This window comes from Neofelis nebulosa, chromosome 13, assembly GCF_028018385.1.
Source record: "Neofelis nebulosa isolate mNeoNeb1 chromosome 13, mNeoNeb1.pri, whole genome shotgun sequence".
Classification (NCBI taxonomy): domain Eukaryota; kingdom Metazoa; phylum Chordata; class Mammalia; order Carnivora; family Felidae; genus Neofelis; species Neofelis nebulosa.
In genome coordinates, this window is record NC_080794.1 from 63,290,181 (window position 1) to 63,317,083 (window position 26,903).

General features: G+C 42.4%; 1 protein-coding gene across 3 annotated transcripts in view; it reads right to left on the reverse strand.

Annotated features, from left to right (window-relative positions):
* DNMBP (dynamin binding protein) overlaps positions 1-26,903 on the reverse strand; it is a 113,988-nt gene that overhangs the window by 11,530 nt on the left and 75,555 nt on the right. For all 3 annotated transcript variants that reach the window (XM_058697450.1, XM_058697451.1, XM_058697452.1), the window contains 7 exons: positions 12,668-12,861; positions 11,723-11,822; positions 8,598-8,745; positions 7,779-7,796; positions 6,870-7,069; positions 4,710-4,840; positions 3,659-3,763 (listed from right to left, as the gene is read on the reverse strand). In XM_058697450.1, coding sequence (XP_058553433.1) covers positions 3,659-3,763; positions 4,710-4,840; positions 6,870-7,069; positions 7,779-7,796; positions 8,598-8,745; positions 11,723-11,822; positions 12,668-12,861 — 896 coding nt within the window. The remainder of the gene's footprint in view (positions 1-3,658; positions 3,764-4,709; positions 4,841-6,869; positions 7,070-7,778; positions 7,797-8,597; positions 8,746-11,722; positions 11,823-12,667; positions 12,862-26,903) is intronic.

Here is a 26,903-nt window from a genome sequence, read left to right on the forward strand (position 1 = left end):
AATATAATTTACTAATGTTTGCTTATTATCTCTATCTTCCTCCCACAGACCCCTAATAGCATGGAAGCTCCATGAAGACAGGGATTTTTGTCTGTTTTGTTTGTGGACTCAATTATCATTTGCTGAATAAATGAATAAATAAGTGAGTGCACAGTAAACTCTTCCTGGCTGATCTTGACCGTTATTAAATCCTGGGCTGGTTTTTTTCTGGCTACTTGAAACAATGCTGGGCTTTCACCTTCTTTAGTTTAAGTTCAGGGAATGCCTATTACTTTGATATTAACCCAAATAAAATCTAAATGTACCCAAAACTCCATTAATGTATTTCAAGGGCAAATGAAGTCCCCAAGCAAAAAACATCAGTGCCTCATACATCGGTTTGATTTTACTACATTTTATTTCATGGCATTTGCAGACCTCTAGTCTTTAGGTCCTATGCCTGTATGTGTAGACATAGCCAGCGTTTTGTCAGAAGGATAAACTGTAATCTTCCTAATTCTTCCTGAGCGGGAGAATGAATGTGAAAGTGATGTCCTCTTATATTCTTTTAAAGAAATGTCGCAAAGTCTCAAAATAGTAGTCCACGCACCAATGTAGATACCAAAGTATAGTCAACGTCCCTCAGCTTATGTTCTTGCCAGCGCTCTCTCTCCCTCAGTTGACTCAGCTACTTTTATCTGGCAGGGCTTTTCATTTTATAAAGTCAGGGATGAAACTGTTCAACATCTTCTCCCTTCATTTCTGGCTAGCAGTCAGAACCAAACTGACCTGCCCATCAAATGGCCGTCAAGGTTACGTATATCCCACTCACTGCTATGGAGATAAGCCTTTTAAAAGAGTTGGGGGCTCAGGTATATGCTTGCTACACATTTAGAACATATGGGAAGAAAACACCCAGTAGGGGAATATCAAAATCAGAGGGATTGGAAGGCAAAGTCCTAGACCAGAGAACACACTTGGGAGATACACCAATATTCGTTTTGCCGAGTCTCTCACTTTAAACCAATGTGCTCCCTGAAAAGTTTTATAAACCCTAATTTCACCTAATTATATACTTAAAACATGAAGGGAGAGAGTTTGCTATTTAGAAGAATAGTAGGGACATTTCAGATCATGGGGATTACTCAATAAATGATGACAGTTGGAAAACCAGGTGAAAAAAAAGCACATTGGATTGCTACCTCAACCTTATACAGGGAATTCCAGGCAGATCAAGGACTTCAACTTTAAAAAATGAAATGATAGGGGCGCCTGGGTGGCGCAGTCGGTTAAGCGTCCGACTTCAGCCAGGTCACGATCTCGCGGTCCGTGAGTTCGAGCCCCGCGTCGGGCTCTGGGCTGATGGCTCGGAGCCTGGAGCCTGTTTCCGATTCTGTGTCTCCCTCTCTCTCTGCCCCTCCCCCGTTCATGCTATGTCTCTCTCTGTCCCAAAAATAAATAAAAAACGTTGAAAAAAAAAATTAAAAAAAAAAAAAAAAAAAATGAAATGATAAAAATACTAAAACCTGGGAGATATTTATTATCTTGGAATAGAAAAGATCTTTTCAAGTATGACACAGAGCTAAAAGCCATAAAAGAAAAGCTTAGACCATGCAAAACTAAAAATCTTCTACATGGAGAAAACATTTACGCAAACTCAAAAGTCAACAAACCGGTGGAGGGGGGAATATTTGTAAACCATCATCTCAGACAAAGGGCTACTTTGTAGTATACAGACGTACTACAAGTTGATAAGAAAAAGACCATCAAATCAATAAATAAGTGCCTCGGGGTGCCTGGGTGGCTCAGACCGTTAAGCATCTGACTCTTGGTTTCAGCTCAGGTCATGATCTCACAGTTTGTGGGTTTGAGCCCGCATCAGGCTCTGCACTGACAGTGCAGAGCCTGCTTGGGATTCTTTCTCTCTCCCTCTCTTTCTGTTCCTCCCCTGCTTGCATTGTCTCTGTCTCTGTCAACAATAAATAAACTTTAAAAAGTTTTTTTAGATAAATAAATAAGTGCCTCAAAATATGGACAAATCAACAGAAAAAAGGAATATAATGACTTAAAAATATCCTCAACTTCATTCACAAGGAATGCAAATTTAAACTATATTGAAATAGCATTTTTAACCTATCTTGCAAAGAGAAGATATTTTGATTTTGGTAACACTTTGTGTTAGCAAGGGATGAGGAAATCATTTCACACACTACTGGTAGGGAGTTTTCACTGGTATAATGTCTATGAAATTTACTAATATCAAAATTTACACTGCTATATGATTTGGCTCAGAAAAGCCAGGACTCTGGTCTTCAGACATACTCATAGATCAGAAAATGATGTATCTATAAGGATGTTCCTTGTGCCAATGCATCAATTCGTTTACCAACTACAAACAGTCTAAATGTCCATCAATAGGGGAGAAGTTCAATATGTTATGGCACATCCATATAATCAAATAGTGTGCAGGTGTTAAAAAAAAAAAAAGGCAGTTCTGTGTGCATAGGTACAGAACGACTTCTAAAACACTATTGTGTGCAAAACCCAAGATGCTCAACAGTGTGTAACACACACACACACACACACACACACACACACACACACACACACACTACCATCTATGATGAGAGAAGAATCTGATAAATGCAAACTGTCTATAGAACGTAACTAGGAGACGGGTTGGAGGAAGAATTATTTTCACTTTTTACTTATCCCTTTGGTATCTTTTTTGTACCTTTCTGCTCAATTAAAAAATCACTTTTTTTTTGTTAGAAAGCAAAGGATCTCTTTTAAAGAAAACTGCTTGTTTCACAGGATGAGATTTTCATGTGTGAGGGCCAGGGGTATACGATATGCTTCCATAAACACGATTCTATGAAGTCCATAGGGGAATGAGAGATACAAATAAAAAGGATTCGACTCCTCAGGGCACTTGGGTGGCTTAGTAGGTTACGTGTCTGACTCTTGATTTGGGTTCATGTCATGATCTTGAAGTTCGTGAGGTTGAGCCCGCATCAGACTCTGAGCTAACAGCTCAGAGCCTGCTTGGGATTCTCCCTCTCCCTCTCCCTCCCTCTCTCTTTCTCTCTCTGCCCCTCCACTGCTCACACTTATGTGCGCTTTCACTTTAAATAAATAAATAAATATCTTTACAGAATAAAATAAAAAGGATTCTAGTCCTGGCTCTGACCATGACGCAAATACTGCCTGGTATCCTCAGCCCCTCCAGCTCTCCAGAGCAATTCATGGTTCTAACAACTTTAGGGGCCTTTTGTATAGCAACTAAATTAGATGGCAATCAATATTATTAATAGAAAGTATGCCTCCATAGGAGCCATTCTCGCGTTTTTCGATCTTCAAAATGATCTTAACAAAATGAACTGTGACAAGTGCTTCACAAGTAACTGGATGGAGGAGACAGTAGGAAAAGGTGGTGGGAAGGTAGAGATGCCAGGGGGAGGAAGAAGCTGGGCCACCCTAGAATTAACTCAGCGTGCTCAGCCTCCAAATGCTGTCACCTCTTAAACGACCTACAGGGCTCCCAGGAACACGTATGTCAGGGCACAGTGGTCGTTGGAGTCCAGATTATTCAACATGCATTCCACAATATGCTGGCAAGCAGGAAAGCAGACAAGATTACACCCTATGTGATTCTCAGCGGAGCGCTGTCCTCACTCACCCGGATATGCTGGAGGTAGAGAGACAGGTCTCGGATAAAAGATTTGATCAATCTTTCTTGCATTCGGAAGTTCTTTTCTGTTTCTTCAAATGCTTCATCTTTTATCTGTTCACAGTAAACACATGCTGTTAGCAGATTTGGATTCTCCCGCAACCTATCCTAGGGGCAAAAGCATCTTTCTTAAAAATATCTTTTGTCTAAATTTTAAACCTTTGAGGTTTCCCCGAATCACACTGAATTGAATCGAAACACCCCTGTGTGACCCTGAAAGATCTCCAAAATACACACAGGCCCTCTTACCCTCACAGCTTTGCTCTCTTCCTGTCCCTGGAGCCCACCATGTTTGTTCACCCTGGTGCCCTGGCTCGAGCTGTCACCTTGTCTGGTATGCCCTCCCCTCTCCCTATGCCAAACTACCTTCTTTCTTTGAGGTTTAGATTAAATCTCTTGCCAACGTGAAGCTCACTCTCATGGAGGTCCTGTTTTAAGTACTACGGCATCCAGAAAACAAACTGCAAAACTTAACAGCTGACTGTTCTCTAGCTGCTGTTTTCCACTAATTGCACGCTGCATATATGGAAGAGTAGAATGAAGCCTGGTGACTTCAGATCCACTCTCAGCAATGTGCACGACCTGTTTACAAATTACTCAATTTCTCAGACTTTATGTTTCTTTATTTGTGTCGTGTGGTGTTGAATGATGGTGATCTCTTAAATCCCTTCTAGCTTCCTGTCTACAATTTTGTCTCCCCAAATAGATCATAAGCTCCTCACGGGGATCTAAAACCACATTAACTATGATATAGTGACCGATTTGGCCTGATTTGTCTTTGTACACATCGTAAGCAGCTCACCAAAGCACGGGTGAAGGTTGGGGGGGTGGGGTGGGTGGATTCACCTACCCAGTAGCTGCAGGGTCCTGTATCCACCAGCTGACAAATACTAAAAGAGGTACTAAGAGGGGAGTCATGCAATCGACACCATGCAGGCTGCCCTGGGGAACCCCAAAACTCTGCGAAGATGTGCCAAACCTTCAAATGTGGGAATCTCACCTGTGGAGCAAAGCCAGTGAGGTGCTTCAGGTGACTGCTAACTCGGTTGGATTTCTTGATGATGGAGTGGATGTTCAATTTGGAAATTTTCTCCATGAGGCTGTCTTCATCACCTTTTCGGTACTTGAGGACTAGGGAGTGAGTCAAGAAAGCCCTTCTCTGAGCATGGACAGACTACAAAACGAGCCACAAAATGAGGTCAACAACCCAAACTAGAGCTAGTGCTTGTATTCAGTGAGCTCATAACCGACTACAGACAAAACATGAATAAAAATCACCATTGTGGACAGACGGGATACTTGACAAAGCACAGAGAGAGACTGTGCAGACTAGGGGTGGTGAGGAGCAAAGGGAGCAGAAGGGTCAGGAGAAGAGTCTAAGATTTGGAGTCAAGGAAACTTGTGAGCTCAATGCCTGGGTCCATCATTTCATCAAGGTGTGGCCTTCCATAAATCATTTGACTTCTCTAAGCCTCACTTCCTTCTCCATTGAAAGGAACGCTACTTACTTTATAAGACCATCTTAAATGGTTTCCTGTACAAATGAGATGTATTATTTAAGTTTATTTATTTATTTTGAGACAGAGCAAGCAGGGTAAGGGCAGGGAGAGAGGGAGAGAGAGAATCCCAAGCAGGGTCTGCACTGTCAGCACAGAGCCCAATGCTCGAACTCACAAACTGTGAGATCATGACCTGAGCTGAAGTCGGACGCTTAACAGACTAAGTTACCCAAGCGCCCCAAAATGTATTTTTCATTTGAATGTTTATTCATTTTTGAGAGAGAGAGAGAGAGAGAGAGAGAGAGAGAGAGAGAGAATGAGTGGGGGAGGGGCAGAAAGAGAGAGGGAGACACAGAATCTGAAGCAGGTCCAGGCTCCGAGCTGCCAGCACAGAGCCCCGACGCAGGGCTCAAACCGACAAACCTCAAGATCATGATCTGAGCCGAAGTCTGATGCTTAACCGACTGAGCCACCCAGGTGCCCCCTGAAATGTATTTTTTAAAGGTTTCATTTATTTTGAGAGAGAGAGAAAAAAAGAGAGCAAGTTGGGGAGGGGCAGAGAGAGCGAGAGAAAATCCTAAGCTGGCTCTGCGCTGTCAGCACGGAACCAGAAACGGGGCTCGACCTCACAGTTCATGAGATCATGACCTGAGCTGAAATCAAGAGTCAGATGCTTAACTGACTGAGCCAGCCAGGTGCCCCACAAATGAGATATTTATATCCTATTGTCTCACACAGTAAAAAGCTATACAGGAGTCATGCGATTAACTACCGTGTCATACCTTAGGCACAGTATCAAGAAAAGCCTGGAGATGCCAGAAGGGTTGCAAGAGAACTGGGAGGCACCACGAAGGCACACTTTATCGTTGCAGGAGATGAAGACGACATTACATTAGGAGATATGAACCAAGACACAGGGCTAGATAGCCCAAGGGCTTGAACAGCACAGTCAACACTACATACCAGTGTGGCTGAGGAGGTGGAAGCAGAAGGCAGAGAAAGAGGTTACACTATCCATTCTTTGCGGATATGACTGACAAACCAGGTTAGCCTGGTCACCATGCATACTCATCGAGCATTCAAATTAGAGCCTCATAAGAGGTTTGATGAGAAAAGAAACGGTTTGCTTCATTCCACGCAATAAAGAACGCGCTGGGTGGTTTGGCAACTGGCCGCACAGTGCTGGGGGCGGGGCTCAGACCAGAGAGGAGTCACGTGACCCAGAGACGGGGCAAACTGGGGTTTCCTGGAAGAAGGTGAAAATTCCTGACCGAAGTGGAGGTAGTAAAACATCCGACCCGGCATATGCAGGAGGACAAATCTAGGCACGGGTGGAAAAGGATCGCCTTCAATGAGCTGCGAAGGGAATCACCGGTGCCTGCATAAGCCACTCTCCGATCAGTCTTCACATCCTTGGGGAAGACTTACTGCTCTACGCCTGATCACAGATGCCTTACTTCTGCTGCTCCACGGCTGTACTCTCCTTATGTTATTGCTTTCTTTTTCATATCCCATTTCCCCCAAGTTCTGCCACCATTTCTTCAAGCACAGCCCTGTTACCCACCCTCTGCCTTGCCCATCTCTGGTGAAGTAACAATTCTTCTGATTAGGAGAGCATTCTCAAGGGCATTCCTCCTTTTCGGCAAGTGTGCTTTTCTTACCCAGGTCCTTTCGACGTTTATATTCATTAATGTTAACGTTGATCTCCTTGACTGCCAGGACTGCATTGGTTAAGGGCATTTTATCGGGGTGAGATTCGGGGGTGGAATTCAGCAACTCCATCAGCAGCAGTGGGTAGCGCATTACTCTCTGGACTGGCTTGATGAGGAAGGAGCCCAGGTTAATGTAATTTGTGCATCCCCTGTAAGAGAGGGTAAAACAGAGACTTTTAATCAACCGTCAATAATACAGGGTCTATTTCGTAGCAACGTGGATGCAACTGGAGAGTGTTATGCTAAGTGAAGTAAGTCATACAGAGAAGGACAGATACCATGTTTTCACTCTTATGTGCATCCTGAGAAACTTAACAGAAGACCATGGGGGAGGGGAAGGAAAAAAAAAAAGTTAGAGAGGGAGAGAGCCAAACCATAAGAGACTCTTAAAAACTGAGAATAAACTGAGGGTTTATGGGGGGTGGGAGGGAGGGGAGGGTGGGTGATGGGTATTGAGGAGGGCACCTGTTGGGATGAGCCCTGGGTGTTGTAATGGAAACCAATTTGACAATACATTTCATATTAAAAAAAAATAATAATAATACAGGGCCTATTGGTGGTGTCTGTGATTCTTAAATAAAGATAGTTGTGTTCTCTCACCCTCCTTTCCAATTTCATGTTTTCAACGAAAATTTTCTGGGCACCTAATAAATACCAGGTACTGTTCTAGGTACTGAGGATTTAGCAGTGACCTGTCCTGGTGGAAGGAGACAGGCAACAAGCAAACATTACATGAAGTGTCATTTGGTGGGAAGAACTATGGAGAAAAATACAGCACAGCAGACCTAATCCTAGGTTTCTGTCTATAAAGGAAGAAAATAAAGAAATGAGCTTGTGCATCAAGGGCAAGGGACTTACCATTCTGTGTACAGGCTCCTACAGGGCGGCGGGCATGAAAAGAAAACAGACAGCTGCTTAGAGGTGATACTAATGCCAATTTTCAATTTCTCAGAATATATTAGTTCAACTAATGCCTTATCAGCTGGGCAGACAAAAATCACATGGCATAAAAGGAAAATTATGAATATCTGTGGAGGCATATCTAGTCCACTAGAAAGTTAGTAAGCCCCTAACTTCACTTTGATCTACTTAGACATACATTATATCCTTATAACCTACCTCTCTAACTCCAGGAGAATCTCACCTGAAGGTCAAGAATAAGTGAATTTGGTCTTCTTACCTACACTCTTGTTAATTTGGACCAAACTATCCTTCTGGCTGCTTCTTACCTGAACATGCTAATTTAACACTTTTGTATCTGTAGACACAAAGCAGGAAGCCACTTCAGATTTTCAAGGAAAAAGGGAGTAAGAAGAGCAAGTGACAGAACAGGACTTTAGTTTTAAAATACGATAGATGTTGGGGTGCCGGTTAAGCATCCGACTTCGGCTCAGGTCATGATCTCACAGCTCGTGGGTTCGAGCACCCGCACCAGGCGATGTGCTGACAGCTCAGAGCCTGGAGACTACTTTGGGTTCTGTGTCTCCCTCTCTCTCTGCCCCTCCCATGCTCACACTCTGTGTGTGTGTCTCTCTCTCTCAAAAATAAATAAACATAAAATAAATAAATAAAATAAATAAGATAGGTGTCACAAGAAGTCTAGATGTATGCATGCAATGACTTCTACAAGGCAGAACTAAAGACTTATGATAGAAGTGAAGCAGACAAAACTCCTACTTGAGATCGGCCAAGGAGTCCTGAAGATGCTTCTGGATCTTCTCATCCTTCTCATAGATTTCCAGCAGTGAAATGGCCTCATCATGATTCTGGCAGTAGACCTTGTACGTTCCCTCAAGCTCATCCCGGTGATCAAGAAACACAGGCCCTTTGGAATATGCATAAACATACAGAGTGTTTAGTAACTTTCTTCTCAGTATCCTCAATGTAGAGTTTTATCACAATAAATAATAATGACACTATCCATCCAATTTATAAGAAATTTCCATGAAACCGCTCAAAATTATATTTATTTAAAGCAAAATTTAAGAGGACCGTGTCATCACGTATTTATTTTTCAGAACACACACACACAGAACTGGTCCCGGAAACTGCCTCCAGTCCCCTTTCGGTCAGACACAGTAAGGTGTCTGCAAGGGTTCCCCATAAGTATGTGATCAGAACTGCAAGGGCCCCTCACTGTCTAAGATCCAGGAAAATCACCACAGTGGTGAAGACATTCTTCCACAGCAGCAGTTTCTAACCTTTTCTTTGCGCGTGAATTAAATATACAGGACTATAAATGAAGTTTATTACATTAAAATACTCTACAATATAGAAAAACCCGAATCTGTGATATAATGTGTACTTCTTTTTTTTTTTTTTAATTTTTTTTTAACGTTTATTTATTTTTGAGACAGAGAGAGACAGAGCATGAACGGGGAGGGTCAGAGAGAGGGAGACACAGAATCTGAAACAGGCTCCAGGCTCTGAGCTGTCAGCACAGAGCCCGACGCGGGGCTCGAACTCACGGACCGCGAGATCGTGACCTGAGCCGAAGTCGGCCGCTTAACCGACTGAGCCACCCAGGCGCCCATGTGTACTTCTTTATAAAACATTGAACAGCAAAATGTAGCTATAGATCTAATAATCCCCATAACTGCTCTTCCTCTGCCCCTCTTCCTTGGTCCTTCCTGTTTCAGCCTGTACGGCTCCACCAAGTCCTCTCGCCCCATGCTCCTCTCTTGAAACATGATCCCACTTACGGCTTCCCTGGTAACTATTTCTACCAGCTGCTCTGGGCAGAAAGCCTTCTGTGGAACCCCATCACTTTCTCTACAGTGTCACCTCGGTTCCCTCTATGTGCTGTCCTATGGAACTGTCCATTCATGGACAGATGAGTTTTCATTTATATTAAATCTGTGTCTTTAATTACTGCTCCTTTCTGCGAAAGAAATTCGACTTTCTCATAAACCTCCCACTCATGCCACCCTCTTCCGGGCAGTCTCCCTTCCGTCTATTTCTACAGTTCAGAAGGCACAGCAGCAGAATGGCTGGCTGCCTTCCTGACCTTCAGGGCCACTTTGGAAGCCCTGAGCCACCCAAGTCTCTATTTCCAATATCTGCCTGTCTTCTTCTCTTCCGTCATTCCTTTATGCCCCTGTCCCTATGACATTCTTAGAACCTTCACTCTCACACTATTGCGGATGCACACTTCTCCATTCAGTGCTTCTCAACCTCCCTGATAGGCACTATTCTACATCAATTACCAACTAGCAAAGCTACACCCTAATTTCCAGGGTCCTTCAAACTGTGTCACAACCCATAAATGGGTCATGCAATCCACTTTGTGGGTCATGATCAGCACTTTGAAGAAATAAAATGGAATAAAAAGAAAATATCAAGAAACACTGGACATATAGTCAAAGCACAGACATAACACACACACACACACACACACACACACACACACACACACACACACATGAATCCTGGGTCATTATGCAGAAGATTTCTTTCTGTGGGACATGCTTAAAATGAACATTAATATTGTCGCACTCATCAGCTAAAAGCCCTCAGTCACTTTCCCTTTCCTTCTGGAGGGCAAAGCCCTGATTCTGTTCCTATGTCCATTTCTCTCCCAGGTGAGTCAGGTAAACACTGCCTTGTCTAAGCCAACATTATGATCCCATTCTCCTTTCCAGTATCAGTTTAGTCATATGTGTGTGACCCAGCTCTGGTGAATGAGAAATAAAAAGAAATCTGACAGGTGAGCCCTGGGAAAGTCTGGCTCACTCTCAAATAACAGAGGGCTATTTTCCTTCCGCTAGATGTTGTCATGTGTGTAGTGGGATGGCTAGAAATGTGGTGGCATCTTGTGACTATGATGCCAGGAAAATAGCAAAATGATAGGATGTTCCTTCCCATGTGGTACCAGAGCCGGTCTATACGAGCAACAGAATACGGCAGAAATGACGGTATGTCATATCCAGCATCAGGTTAGAGAAGACATTGTGAAGCTCCCATCTTGAGCTTTCTCTGCCTCTTGGGTCACTCACTGGGGAAATCCAGCTGCCATGTCATGATGACAGCCCACAGAGAGGCTCACAGGGTAAGGAACTAGGGCCTGAAGGGATGAGTGAGCTTCCTTGCAAGTGGATCTTTGAGCCCCAGATGACAGCAGTCCAGGCCAACAACTTGACTCCAACCTCATGAGACCCTGAGCCGGAACTACCCTGCTAAGCCACTCTGGGATTTCCTCAGCCACAGGCTCTGTGAGATAATACACGTTTCTTATTTAAGGCTGCTAAGTTTTGGTATAATTTGTCACACAGCAATAGATAACACAGTTCCCTCGTTTATTAAAAGTAGATCGCTGTTTTTCAAACATTTTTTTGACAATGACCCACATGCATAAAAACATTTTAAATCATGACTCATGTACTTATATGTAGAATTGAAATAAGAAGTAAGTTTCAAAAACCTGTAGCTATGCTTATTATTTATAGTACACTCTGGTATTTTCTATTTTATTTTATTGAAAAAAGTACGCTGGGTGCAACTTACTGTATTCATCTCCTGACCCACTAATGGTCTACAACCGTCAGTCTAGAAAACATCAGACCAGGTGACATCTAAAATATCTTCTATTGCTAACATCCTGTGTCACATCAAAGCAGGGGGCCAAATAACCTCTGAACTAAGTAACTGAAACTTCATTTTCCTAGCAAAGCTTCATTTTCCCATTTAGTACCAGCGAAACTACTTCACCCCCTACTTTCTATCCATGAAGTTTAAAAAAAAAAAAAAGGCGGGGGGGGGGGGGGGGGAAAGGCTGCTTCTGCAGCAATGGCAGGAGCTCATACCTACAGCATCGCTGATTTCCAGGTCAGCCAATAACTGCTTTGAGACCTTAATCACCATCTGCATATTTCCAAAAAGTCCTTCAAAATCAATGTTTGGTATCTGAGAAAGGGAAACAAAACGTAAAAACGCATGGAAATGAAATTAATGACATATCATTCATATTAGGAACATCTCTTCAAGGATGGTACAAAATTGTTCAAGGTCATCTTCACTCAATGTCACAAAGTTCCCAGAATAGGAATGCGCCAACATTATGTTTAGTGTCACTTGTCCTTAAGCCAATTACTCTCTGCTTTACTCCCCCCCTCCACTACCTTAGTAAAATGACTACTACCAATTTGGTCCATAATTACGTTGGGATACAAATTTCCATCCAGTACCCAAAATCTGATGGCAGTGCCCACTTCCTATACTAGTTCTTAGGAGTGAATGCTCCAGAAGTACAAACTCAAGCAAAGCCCTGATGGCCAAGTAAATAACAGTAAGGACAGTAAATCCCCAGGGTGCTGTTAACTGGTTTTTCCTATCTCCAGCATCTAGACAAGTACCTGGCACATACACCACAGTCAGGGTTTCCTGAATACACCCTGTACAGTCAGGTGCTGGAGGCTGTAACCCCTCATCCCCAGACCGTATTATATTATTATACAACCTTCCCAATAAAGTGACAACCCAGACTTCCTGGAAGTGTTTTCAGCAGGAAACGTCCTGGGAGCTACTGCAGTAAGTCTGGTAAGTTAACGGTGGACTTGAGAAGGGACAGGTGCTGAAAGGGTAGGTCGACAACACAGGTATGTTGGGACCCTTGACTTAAGGGCGGCAGCAGCAGCCACAGACTTTATTTGAAACCCAGTAACTCTTGTGGGGAAAGCGTCCATATCCTAATGCTCCAGGCTTGGAGAATCACATTCAAGGTAAAGCAAACTTGCTCCCACAGTTCCCACCTGTGCCTGCTGCAGAGGCACCATGATGTGCTCAATGCACATTTCCAGATCCCGAATGTAGTCTCTTTCCGTCTGCAGAAGTTCTTCTATCACCTTGGCTCTCTTCTCCAGCATCCTCTGCTCTGGGTTTTCGGTGTACACAGACCCAGGAGGGGCCACCGGTGATGAGGACTGGGAGGAGAGGAGCGTCATTTCTAGAACGGAAGACAGAACCGGTCAGCAGCTCTGGGTGTTGAAAGCAAGACTCTTCAACAGTTTAGGCTGAACAGAAAACAGTCCTTGAGAACCAAAGTCTCACACCTGTCAACCGTCAGGAGTTCTGGTCACACGTCCGTTCTAATCATGAACAGAAGAAGGGCTGAGAACTTCTCTCATCTGGGTGATAACATTTCTAGAATTTGTCCTAGAAAGGAGTAGCTGGCCCATTTTAGGGCCAACCTAAACCTCTTGGGAAAGAGGTTGAGAGAGGTGCAGTTCTCATAAAGAATTGCTTTCACTTAATCAGGTATAAAACCCAATGCATGAGGTCAGCAGCAGAAATACCAATCTGGAAGTTAAAAACATTGATACAGCAAATTAAAAAGAATATTATGGGGAACATAACAATGCCAACTAAGGAGAAGACAAGAGTTAGATAGGAATTACATGCTCCAGTCACTGTGACAGAGGATTAACATATACAATGAAATCTACAAAAATATTTAGATTCTCCATATCAACACATTAATGAAGACTGGAGTACCCTGTTACATCAAATGCCCTAGAAAATACAAAGGTACTAGAAAGATGAAGTTCTTTTTAATGGTATCATGAATCAAAAGAACCCGTATAGAACCATACTTCATGATCTAAAAATGAAAACAACTATGTACCCTGTCATTAGCTTTTGCAATAACCTATTCGTTAGATACAGATGATGAGAGTTATTTATAAAGATGGGACGGCATTTGTTCATTTAAAATAAACTTTAAATACGAAAATAAACAACTGAAAACAATTCCACCAACGAAGCAACCTCTGCTCAGTTTATTTCAAATTTCTTAAGATCCACTTTAAAAAACCTACAAATTTGGTAAGTAAATATACTAGTCTGAGTGTGATCACAAGAATATATTTACCAGATCTGAGACGCAAAACACCTTAGTGCTTATACTACTTACGGAAAACTAGGCTTTCACATCAGATTTTAATCTCCAAAAATCTTCCCCACTGCCCCTTCTCTAAGAATTTAAGAATTCCAATGTTTAAAAAAGAATGCACCCAGTTTCTAATTGTACTCGGTTTCCAAAAACAATTTCCACTAAAAAAAACAACAACCCCCCCTCCCAAAAAAACAGAATTCTTTGGAGAAATGGATAACTGCAAGACTGAGGCAAAGGAAGTACAGATGAACCTGAAACATCTAATGGCAGAAAGTAAGAAAGTGCTCAATAAAATGATGGAGGCATTTCAAAAAGGGAAGGAGCCAGCTTGAAGCGGCTCCTATTGGCCAAATCTGGTACAATCTGAGTATCAAATAAGCACAGCAATGGACTGTCCATTATTACTAAAATAAGAATCCAAGAGTTCATATTGATAACATATAAGTACACAAATAAGTGGGGCAGAAGACCATGTTTTTTTCTTATGGTATAATGTCAACTAATAAATACAGAAGAAATGATGGGAACTAGAAAATCATCATTTTGCAATATCAGAATAAAATTTGGTCCAGGCACAAATCATCAACGGAGACTTCTGGTGTTGGTGGTGAGTCTGATGATGATCAGGATATTTGCAAAGTTTTTAGTTAGTTATGACAAATCACTTATTAATTACAAAAATGAAAAATAGTGACTCTATATGGTGGAGAAAGGGAGAGTATAATAGCTGAGTAATCAAAATTCACATCACCAATAAGGGACAAAGAGACATCATGTTTCTTTGTTTGTCATATCTAGAAACAACACAGTATCTCTTACGTGGTATCCCAGTCAAAAATGCATATTCTGAGGGGTGTCTGGGCGGCTCAGTAGGTTAAGTGTCCAGACTCTCGATTTTGGCTCAGGTCATAATCTCACAGTTCCTGAGATCAAGCCCTGCAATGGGCTCTGTGCTGACAGTGGGGAGCCTGCTTGGGATTCTCTCCTCTTTCTGCCCCTCCCTGTGTGCTGCTCTCTCTCAAAATAAATAAAAAACATTAAAAAAAGCTGAAACAAATCTTGAGGAAAGATCAGACAAACCCAAACCGAGGATTTGCATTTTTTAAAATGTCATGTTTGAAAGACAAAGAGGGACACCTGGCTGGCTCAGTTGGTGGAGCATGCGACTCTTGATCTTGAGGTCATGAGTTCGAGCCCCACATTGGGGGTACAGTTTACCCCCCCCCGCCCCCCAAAAAAAGAAAAGAAAAAGAAAGAAAAAGGAAGCCTGAGAGACAGTTCTCAATCAAAGATAACTGAGGAGGGGTGCCTGGATGGCTGAGTTGGTTAAGCATCCAAATTTGGCTCTAGTCATGATCTTGCAATTGAGCTCAGGTCATGATTTTGTGGCTCATGAGTTTGAGCCCTGCGTTGGGTTCTGTGCTGACAGCTCAGAGCCTGGAGCCTGTTTTGAATTCCGTGTTTCCCTCTCTCTCTGCCCCTCCCCTCCTCATGCTCTCTTTCAAAAAAAAAAATAAATAAACATTAAAACAAAATTAAAGGGGCGCCCAGGTGGCTGGGTCAGTTGAGTGTCTGACTTCGGCTCGGGTCAGGTCTCATGGTTCATGGGTTTGAGCCCCACATCGGGCTCTGTGCTGACACCTCAGAGCCTGGAGCCTGCTTCAGATTCTGTATCCCCCTCTCTCTCTGCCCTTCCCCCACTCATGCTGTCTCTCTAACTCTCTCAAGAATAATAAACATTAAACAATTTTTTTTAATAAAAAAAAAAGATAACTGAGGAGATGACAAATAAATGCCATGTGTGATTCTGAACTGAATCCTGATCTGGAGAACAAATTGGTACAAAGGACATTACTAGGACAATAGATGGAAGTTGAAATCTAGACTGTAAATTAGATAAATTATCAAATCAGTAAAAATTTTCCTAAAATGATAAATCTATGTAGGACATCCATGGTTCATACAAAATACACACTGAAGCTTATGAAAGGACATGATGTATGCAACCTATACTCAGTCAGAAAAGTGTGTGTGTGTGTGTAGAGAGAGAGAAAAAATGAACACAAAAACACAGCAAAATGTTAAACACTGGTGCATATGAATAAAGGATACACAGGAGGTTGTTTGCACTACCGGAATAATCTGTAAAGTTTGTTTTTCAAAATAAAGTTTTGTGGTTTTTTTTGGTTTTTGGTTTTTTTTTTTTTAATTTTTTTTTTTTAACGTTTATTTGAGACAGAGAGAGACAGAGCATGAACAGGGGAGGGTCAGAGAGAGAGGGAGACACAGAATCTGAAACGGGCTCCAGGCTCTGAGCTGTCAGCACACAGCCCGACGTGGGGCTTGAACTCACGGACCGTGAGATCATGACCTGAGCCGAAGTCAGACGTTTAACCGACTGAGCCACCCAGGCGCCCCCAAAATAAAGTTTTAAAAAAAGACACAATAGAAAAATATTTTTCTTGAACTTTTTTTGGTAGAATGAATGACAAAATTTCAAGCATAACTCTCATTTCACTTGAGTGCTAAATCATAATCCTAAATTAATTACATATTTTCAATAGCCTTGTTTTACACTTTTTATGTAATTTCAAGCAATAGAATCTCAGTCTCAGTTATGGTTTCATAAGTGGCAAGTTGAGGGGCGCCTGGGTGGCTCAGTCGGTTAAGCGTCCGACTTCAACTCAGGTCACGATCTCGTGGTCCGTGAGTTCGAGCCCCGCGTCGGGCTCTGGGCTGATGGCTTGGAGCCTGCTTTCAATTCTGTGTCTCCCTCTCTCTCTAACCCCTCTCCTGTTCATGCTCTGTCTCTCTCTGTCTCAAAAATAAATAAATGATAAAAAAAAAAAATAAAGAGTCATAAGTGGCAAGTTGAGAAGAGAAACTCGTTTTTGAAATTTGTTATCTTTGGGGCACCTGGCTGGCTCAGTCGTTTAAGCATCCAATTCATCTCAGGTCGTTATCTCGCGGTTCGTGGGTTCGAGCCCCTCATCAGGCTCTGTGTTGGCAGTGCAGAATCTCTTGGGATTCTCTCTCTCTCTCTCTCTCTCTCTCTCTCTGCTCCTACCCCACTACCTTTCTCTCTCTCACTCAAAATAAATAAATAAATTTTAAAAATAAAATAAAATAATTTATTATCTTTCTTATTTTAATATTATTGACATACAACATTTATACTAGTTTCAGGCGTAAAACATAATGATATGTTATTTTTAGAAGAAACTCATTTTTAATGTAGGGCTAAAAAGTTCTGAAAGGAAGAACATTTATTGAATCCCTATCGCATGCAATGGGCTTTACATATTTATGTCCCTGAACTCATTTAATATTCATGCCAAAACTCTGAAATTGTATGATTACTCGATTTAATAGAAAATCTGGGTTTTGAGAAGCTGCCCCACTTGTCCCAGGTTATGTAGAGAGTAAATGGCAGCTGTGGAATTTGAATCTAAATACATCTCAATCCAAATCCTATGCACTTAATCCTGTACCATTTTGCCTCCCTAGCCTGGAATCTCAACTAGAAAAGGTCAGGGGTTTGTTTATTTGCTTCAAATCTTGAAAATTCTCTGGAAACGATTCTATCTCGGGAATCAAAGTTCTCTTAATTATTATAGTTGAAAGCTTAGAATACCACCAACTACTCATCAATCAAACGCCAGCAACCTACACTAAGAAACTCAGATTTTTATAAAAAGAGAAAAAAAGAAATGGTAACGATTCTTTTAACCTACCAGCATGCTTTTTTTTTTTTTTGCAGGTGCATTTATAAACTCTTGGCCCGCCTTTAAATAATAATAATAATAATAATAATAATAATAATAATAAAACAGGAACACTTTAGCATGATTTAAAACCCCTGTGGGATGTATCTGCAATTCTGACAAAATTATTCTACATGCTTCTGAAGATGTAGATGACCCTTCATGACCCCTCAAACTCTACACACATATGACTTCTCAAGATTAAGTCAAACTAGAAATATCTGACTTGAAAGGACTCCAAATGTAAAACTCTTTTATTATTCCAAATATGTCCTAAGGAAAAAGTCTGATCTAAAATTTTAGTATCTGGGACAACCAAGTGAGAGAAGGTGGCCTCGCCGCTCGCCGAGCTGCAGCGGAGACGGGCTGTGAACCCTGCACTTCCCTACTCTAGCTGGGTGACCCCGGCAAGTCCACTCTTGCCTCTGGGCCTCAATGTCCTCATCCGTAAAATGAAGGTAATAATGTCCACTTTGCCAAGCTGCTGAGGGAATAAACAAGGTAATAACTTGACACAAGTTAGTTTTTTTCCCAACTTGGGTCAGAAAATGCTGTCAGCACCAGATTAAGGTAAAATGCACCACGTAGAAATGCTCTGTCCAGATACTACAACATTTTGCTTTTCCATAAGAACAATAAAAGCTGAGGAAGCCCAGTAGCAGCCTACACTGCAGGCACTGCAGGGTGTGGACCAGATTCTCACCTCCCCCCCCCCCCCCCCCCACTCCCCAGGATGGCCCTGGAGGTGTTTAGGAGCTGGAGCCTAGGCTGACTGCACAGATTTACTTTCTGGGATAAAAAATTTGTACTGGGTTGTTTTTTCCTTTTGTTCCCCTACCCAGTCCCCCCGCCACCCCCCCCCACCCCCCGCCCCACAAAACCTTGATCCCACCTCCTCTCAAGATCTCCCCAGCCCTCAGGTTAGTGCGCATCATCAGGCTCCTTACACGGTGTTGTGAAGAAGGGATCCAGTGAACCCGCAACTCCACAAACCAAAGCAGAGTAGCAGAGAAAAGCCACTCACTTCTTCCTTCCTCGGAAAGCTGGCTCCAGGTCGGGTGGCGAACATCTCAGAACTGCCCCAAGGTCCCAGGCTGCCCCGGCTGCCCCACCTGTTGCCCCGGGCCCGGCATCCCAGGAGGCACCTGCGGCCCCAAAAGGCTGCGGTGAGGACGTGTGTGTCCCAGGGTAACCGGCCGAGTATGGTCTTCCCAGGGCTCTGGAATGCTCCGCAACCCCCAAATCCTTTGAATAGGGTAGGCATTTCCCCCAGGCTTTCCCACATTTACATATGAATCGCCCAAGCCCCCTAGGCTATCGCGCCGGGAGGTTCTAAAGGATGGAGCTGGAATCCTCCAGAGGGACCGAGCTGCAGAAAGCGGCCCAGCTTTGCTCAGACCCCTTCCCCTCTCGTATTCCTTTCCTGTTCCTGACACCATCGCAATTTCACTTCAGGGGTTTTTAACCCAAGAATATTACCTCTCACTTTGCCTGCCCCTACTAAGCTTTGTTTGGGGGGATGCTCTTTTTAGGGAAGAATTCTGAAGGCCCATCCACCTCTCCCTTAAGAGGCCATGCTGTGAAGTGGGTGAACTTTGTCAATTTTGTCTGCCCTAGGACCTGGCTTTCTGCAGCACCCCCCTGCCCCCCAGGCCAGCCCACCAGGCTGGGGCTTTGCCCAGAGACCTGGATCTCCTTCTTTGGGGACCTTACCCTACTGCTAACAGAATGCAGATCTCAGCTGGGCTGCTCCCAGCACAGCAAAAACCGCACAGAGTAGTTCACAGGGACCCGGAGCCCTGCTCACAGCTCACAAACACTGACACTTGGAAAGTAACTGGGAAGAAAAGAAAGTTGCAGAACAAAAGGTTATTTTTTGCAAGACAAAATAGAGAAAAGGGAAAAGAGAGAAAAAAGAAATCCTGCAAAAAATCACTACACATTTCCATAAATGGACATAATACAGAAGTCCAAAGGAAAAGGGATTGAAGGGAAACACACCGCCCTCACACCTCAAGGAGGGAATTGGATTGAGGGTAGAAGGCTCAGTGGGGGCCTGAGCTGAATCAGCACTTAAAAATTTTTTTTTAATTTATTATTTTTTTTATTTTTTAAAATTTACACCCAATTTAGTTAGCATAGAGTGCATCAATGATTTCAGGAGTAGATTCCTTAATGCCCCTTACCCATTTAGCCCATCCCCCCTCCCACAACCCCTCGGGTAACCCTCTGTTTGTTCTCCGCATTTAAGAGTCTCTTCTGTTTTGTCCCCCTCCCTGTTTTTATATTAATTTTGTTTCCCTTCCCTTATGTTCATCTGTTTTATCCCTTAAAGTCCTCATATGAGTGAAGTCATATGATATTTGTCTTTCTCTGACTAATTTCACTTAGCATAATACCCTCCAGTTCCATCCATGTAGTTGCAAATAAAAAAAAAATTTTTTTTAACATTTATTTAAAGAGACAGATCATGAACGGGGAGAGGCAGAGAGAAAGAGAAAGACAGAGACTCCGAAGCAGGCTCTAGGCTCTGAGCTGTCAGCACAGAGCTCCAGGACATGGGGACATGGGGCTCGAACTCGGTGCTTCAACTCACAAGCCCTGAGGTCATGACCTGAGCTGAAGTCGGATACTCAACCGACTAAGCCACCCAAGTGCCCCTGAATCAGTACTTTTTAATCTCACAAGAATCCATTAATGTATTGCCAGTAATTTAAAATAAACTGTCATACTAAGAAACGTCTCTATTGGTGAAATTTTGAGCAATCTCCGAGATGACAGCTTTGATAAAGAGCCCTTCCCACCGTGTCTAAAATCTCACCGTTCACTTGTGAGGCCCATCTGGTTGGGAGCCCACATTGTGGCTTCCCTCCACCATCTAGCGCAGCTCCTTTCAGCTTTATGTTGTAACAAATACTTCTATGGCACTTTCTGTGTGTGTAAAGTGCTGATCTACGCACTTTATAAATACTGGCTTATTTAATCCTCATAACACCACAACCACACTGTGCCCATTATACTGAGCAGGAATGAAGACAAACTCAGTAACTGGCCCAGTAAGCTCAAGACTGGCTCCTGTCTGGGCCCCTGACCAATAGCTACTCTGCCTCCAGGCCAATCATGGGAGTTGTGACCTAAATTCTACCTGTGGGTTCTGGGGGCCACCCGGTAGCTACTAACCAAACAGAGTGGCTCCAAAGCACAACTTAACCCCTGTAAAGCCACAGTTCACCCACTATTAAGTGAACAATTACGTATTGAAGCATATCTGCATATGTTCCTGTGATTATATCTATAAAACCCCATTTCGTATCATGTAAATAATCCTTCAGACAGAATCAAATCTAGTACTGTAATACACAGTAAATATTCCATGGTATTCTGGATAGTTTATGGCTGAACACATGTGAAACAAAGGAAAAGACTTATCTTATCCTGTCTTTTGACAGCTTTCTGACTTACATATCCATCATCTTTCTCAGGGAAGGGGAGAGCCCCCTTCAAAAAACCTCAGCTCTTTCTTGTTAACCCTGAAAGACACGGTACCCAAAGGGATAGGGCAGCAGGTAGAAACTTTTAATGCTTTCTCTTCTTCTTAAAAAAAAAGTCAAACCTTTTAACCCAGGAGTCTACTTTTAGGAATTTATTACATGTAAATCATTGGACAAATGCACAAGATGTACATATAGGGAAGTTCTTCAATGTGTAAAAAAAATTTACAGTCTAACCAGAAACTGCCAAACTTTCTCCAAAAAGCAGCCTGGTTAAATAAAGTTATGTCATATATCTGTATGACAGACTACTATTGTAGCCATTCAGTACACATTTATTTTTTTTAAGTTCTTTTTTATTTATTTTGAGAGAGAGCGTGAGTATGAGTGGGGGAGAGGGAGAGAGAGAGAGAGAGAGAGAGAGAGAGAGAGAGAGAGAATCCCAAGTAGCTCCATGCTGTCAGTGCAGGGCCAGATGTGGGGCTTGAAGTCACGAACTGTGAGATTATGAGATCATGAGCTGAGCCGCAACCAAGAATTGGGCGCTTGACCGACTGAGCCACTAAGGTACCCCTGAGTACACATTTATATTTATTAACATGGAATATTGTCTATGAAAAAGCATGTTACAAAATAGTTAATGAAAGAACTGTAATTCTGTTAAAAAGGGAAAATACTTTCAGTGTGTATATTTGAAAATGCGTAAGTCTTGATAGTGATGGAAATTCAGGTATCTTTCCCTTTCTTTGACTGTATTTCCTAGTATTTCTACAGTGAACATGTAATGTTGATATAACAAAGAATAATAAAGTGGGGGGGGGGGACATCTGCTAGAAGATGAGAATATTCTAATACCAGCAGCTCTCAATTACTCTGTTAATCCATTTCAAATTCTTTCCTCGCTTTTTAATAACCTGAGGTTTCTTTCCTGACCTGAAGAACGTGGGCAAGGAGACACTGCTGAAGCAACAATTTGCCAGTCTCCTAAGAAAAGCAAAACCACACTACCTTTTGTAAATTTGCTCTTCTTCCCCCCAGGCCCAACCGGAGGAATCAGAAATCCTGGTTTTCCTGATCTCCACACGACTCAGGCCAGGCCACCCAGCCCCCACCAAGTCTTCACCTCCAGCACCTACAAAACTCTACTGGAAGAAGGTTTACTCAAAGTAAAACTTCAAGGGCTGTGGTCACTGGCTTTTCCTCAGGGCTCACAGCCGCCCAACTTCAGAGAGGAATCATCACATTTAGGTCCTAAATCTCAACAGCAACTGAAAAAAAAAACGTTCCCTGTGGCTCGTACTCATTAACCACCCGCCTACTTTGGCAAGCAGCTTCCAGCACAATCCCTGCTGGGAAAGTTTCCACCTGGGGGGGGGGGGGGGGGGAAGCTCAGCTCAAAATTTCTCATTTCTCCTTTCCTTTTCCAGGCCCTGTGGCCTTCAGAAGGGCAAAGGAGACAAGTGCCCAAAGTACAGGAGTCTGCAATTTCTTACACTGCCAGGATGGGAAGTTTAATTCTAGGACCAACTCAAACACCATTTTTGGACACTTACCAAATACACATAAATCCTAGAGGGGTGTGCTGTTGGTGTGACATTATTATTATTATTTAATCCTTAGGCAGCAGAAATGAAATTATCAAGAGGGCAAAGATAGTTTTCATAAAATAATTCACTAAAAATAATTTATCACTGTTTAATAAGCAAGCTTTGATTATAGTCAACCAACAAAACTCTATACACAAAGCTTTATTTTCTAAGCACACACACATCTGATATTGTATTTACCAAGTCTCTTGAAGGAAGTTATTATTGCTCACATTTTACAAATGAGGAAACAGGGGCACAAACCAGTGAAATAGCTTGCCTGTGATCACAGGGCTGATAAAGCTACGTATTCAAAACCAGCATCCCAGACCAGTGCTTTCCATGAAGGGTCAAGGCCTGTTCTGGATTATGTCTTCTCTGTATGCACAGGGCCATTTCTGGCATTATATTCCCAATTTTAATAATGACACTACAGTGATGTTTCAAAATTTGCTCATGTCCGTGCCCCTCTGGCTATTTTTCTAACATACTCTATAAAACTAGACTTTCTTCAACTTCCGTGAGATGGTTTACTTTTAGTCCTTCCGTTTGCCCTCACAGTATTTTATGTATCTTTTATAACTGTGTAACTCCCCCACATCAATTCACCTGAATTATAATCTTGTTCAAGTTATAACTATAAAACTTATGAATATTTATTTTTTTAAGTTTATTTATTTATTTTGAGAGAGACAGAGTGCACACAAGTGGGGAGGGACAGAGAGAGAGGGACAGAATCCCAAGCAGGCTGGCTCCATGCTGTCAGCACAGAACTCCATGTGAGGCTCGGACTTATGAACCATGAGATCATGACCTGAGCCAAAACCAAGAGTCTGCGCTTAACTGACTGAGCCACCCAGGGGCCCATCTATGAATATTTAATAGAGAGCTACCAGAGTGCTAGGCGATGGGGCAAACGTAGAGAAAGCTGAAATGCCCTCAAAAGCTTTCTTTAGTCTCATCAGGAAAGTCATTTCATCTGTCCCGTGTTCAAGAACCGCAAACAGAATAGGGCTAAACTAGATGTCTTTAAAGTTATTTCCATTTGACTTAATCTAGTTGAACAGGCAAAACATAAGTTCATGAAACAAAAGAATAGTAAAAAATTGAATCAACTTAAGCATTAATGGTTTTGGTTATATTTATTTCAATGAACCCAATCTCTGAAAATAAAGGTTATTTCCAAGTATGATCCAATATTTTGATGGTAAAATCTCATTAAACTTTGGGTGTCTGTCATTATATACTAGTATCTTATTTTCTAGTTGACACATGGAAAAATATAAAACCTCAATACAAGGAAAATATAAATCATGTTTTCCCTAGGACCCCAATCATAAGTACCATGTTGGTTTAAACAAGCTCTGGGCATCTCCTAGATCTCCCCTGGCTTCCATTTTGGGCCTGTCAATGATGCTACTTCTAGATCTTGAGAGGGCAGCAGGTGTAGTGAATATAGCCCTCAAACTACAAAAGCCCTGGTATCAAGCCCTGCCTCCCCTCCTACCTGTGTGATCTTAGACATGTTACATGACCTCTCTGGGCCATTGTTTCCATGTATATGTAACAAAGGGGCCTTGTTGGTCACTTCCAAGATCTAAAATCTTACATGACTTCCTACTCTGTTACTTAACTTACTCCTCTCAGTTTGGAGTAACCACATCAACTTCTTTTTTTTTTTTTTTTTTTTTAACGTCTATTTATTTTTGAGACAGAGAGAGATAGAGCATGAACGGGGGAGGGTCAGAGAGAGAGGGAGACACAGACTCTAAAACAGTCTCCAGGCTCTGAGCTGTCAGCACAGAGCCCGACGCGGGGCTGGAACCCACGAACTGCGAGATCGTGACCTGAGCTGAAGTCGGACGCTTAGACGACTGAGCCACCCAGGCACCCCAACCACATCAACTTCTACCTAGTCCCACAAGAAGTGCCACTTGTATGTGTCTTTGGACACATGTAGACAGTTGGCCACTTCCTTTAGTGAGCCCTGAGGACTAGGCATATGCTGCGATTATTATGGAACCTAGAACAGTGTACTTCCAGTATTTGTTTCCTTCTTAATCCTTGAACATGAAAAGCTCAGCTGGTCTCCCTGCCTTTCTGCTCACCTACTGTCCTTTAAGCCATACAAAGGCCTCTCTAGTCCCTGGATTAGACTTTTCTCTCAACTTCCCTCCTTAAGCAGCAATACAACATAATAGGTACTATTTTACCTTTTCTTAAAAAAACACTGCCAAGTCACATTTATTCTAGGTGTGTGATGCCAGTTCAACTTTTGAAAATCAAATCATATGACCAAGTCAATTGATAGAGAAAAAAATACATTTGTAAAAATCTGACATCCATATACAGTAATAAATACCAGAAAACTAGGAATAGAGCGGAACTATCTCAATTTGGAACAGAACACTGTATTAAAACCCTAGGGTGTTTACTTTTTGATGTACATATTCTGTGCCCCAAAATAGAATTTGACAACACACATTCACTGAGCACCTACGATATGCCAAGTATTGCTGGGTTCTAGAAACGCTACCTTTACCACCATCACAAAGCTTAGACTCCACTGGACTTTTGTGCATACCTAATCCGTAGTTCTTAGCACAGCAACTGGTACTGCCCTGAGCACTACTCTGCTATAGCTGGGCTAGAAGACATTACCCAAAGATTTTTTTTTTTTTTTTTTAAACGGAGGAGAGGAGAGAGAGAACCTTAAGCAGGCTCCATGCCCAGCGTGGAGTTTGCCACCAGGCTCAATCTCACAACCCTTTGATCTGACCTGAGCTATAAAAATCAAGAGTCAGATGCTTGTGGCACCTGGGTGGCTTAGGTGGTTGAGCATCCAGCTCTTGATTTTTAGCTCAGGTAATTCTCTTATGGTTTGTAGGATTGAGTCCTGGGTCAGACTCTGCACTCACAGCACAGATCCTGCTTGGGATTCTCCCTCTTCCTCTCTCTCTGCCCCTCCCCTGCTCACTCTCTCTCAAAATAAATAATTAATTTAAAAAAAAAAAGAAGAGTCGGATTCTTAACCGACTGAGCCACCCAGGCGCCCCTACCCAAAGATTTTTGAAACATCATGAACTATCCTAACTTTTATGAAAATTTTAGTTACAATTTTGTACATAGTTACCCCTATGGCACTGGAGTAAATGAAGTTTAAATCTTCTTTTATGCAGGGCAGGGGCTGGAGAGCAAGAAAACTGAATTCCCTATCTCCAAATCACTGAGGAAAGAGCTAGAAGAATTCTCTAATATTTTTTGTCTAAGTATTGCTGTAAGGTCAGCACTAAGTAGAAGCATCTCCACATTTCAGTAGATGCTAAGACGCACAGTTTTGCACATTCTAGCATTTCTGAAAGCAAGATATGTTTTCCAAGTAATAGCATGTTAATGTTTAATCAGAAGTTTTCTTTCTATTGGTACATACAATCATTCAGTGTCTTATAACAGATGGTGTTTTAGATTCAATGAAATGCAATATATTCTATCGGTCTCCTCTTGGTTTATGATAAGAAAAAAAATGGGTTTCTTAAAAAAAAGAAAAAGAAAAAAGGGGTTTCTTGATATGGTGGAATGAGGTCCGCTGTGGAACCACGTATACAGACATGTCCCTTCCCACCAGAAATCACTGTGCGTGGGCACTATGGCTTTACAGCCTGATGGTCATGCCCAGCATGGGCACTTCCTGGTTTCTCAGGAAATAATCAAATTGGAAAGCTCTGGGGGATCAGGCTGGGTATGTCAAGTTTCTGAGCTCCCACTTTGACGTTCCATTTAAGGCTAGGCCTGCCATGGTTTTGCAAGTTAGCAGCTTTGATTCACCCCTCCTCCCACTGCACCCTCTAATATCCCCAGGTCCATGTGAAAGGAGATGCCCCACAAGGGCACCTCTTCCTATCCACACTCGACGTCTTGCCTTTCCTTCATATCTTTTGCTTTTACAGAGACCTGGAATCTTCCCAGGCCAATATTCCTATGTTTTTGATGAAACATTATACGAAGACAATTTAGGTAATGGCTTGTGGAAAAAACATACAACCTTCCTTGAGAATACAGCTCCTGATGGCAGAGGCAAGGGCTTTGGGTTGGGTGGGAGTCTGACAGACTGGATCATTCCAACCACAGGATCATCTGATTTTCTTTCCCAGACTTCAATTCTCTCCCAGCTCTTGGGGATATATGGCCCTACATATATTGCCTTTTGCCTCCACATATTTACCCTTTCCTCTCCTTTACCTCCTACCTACCCA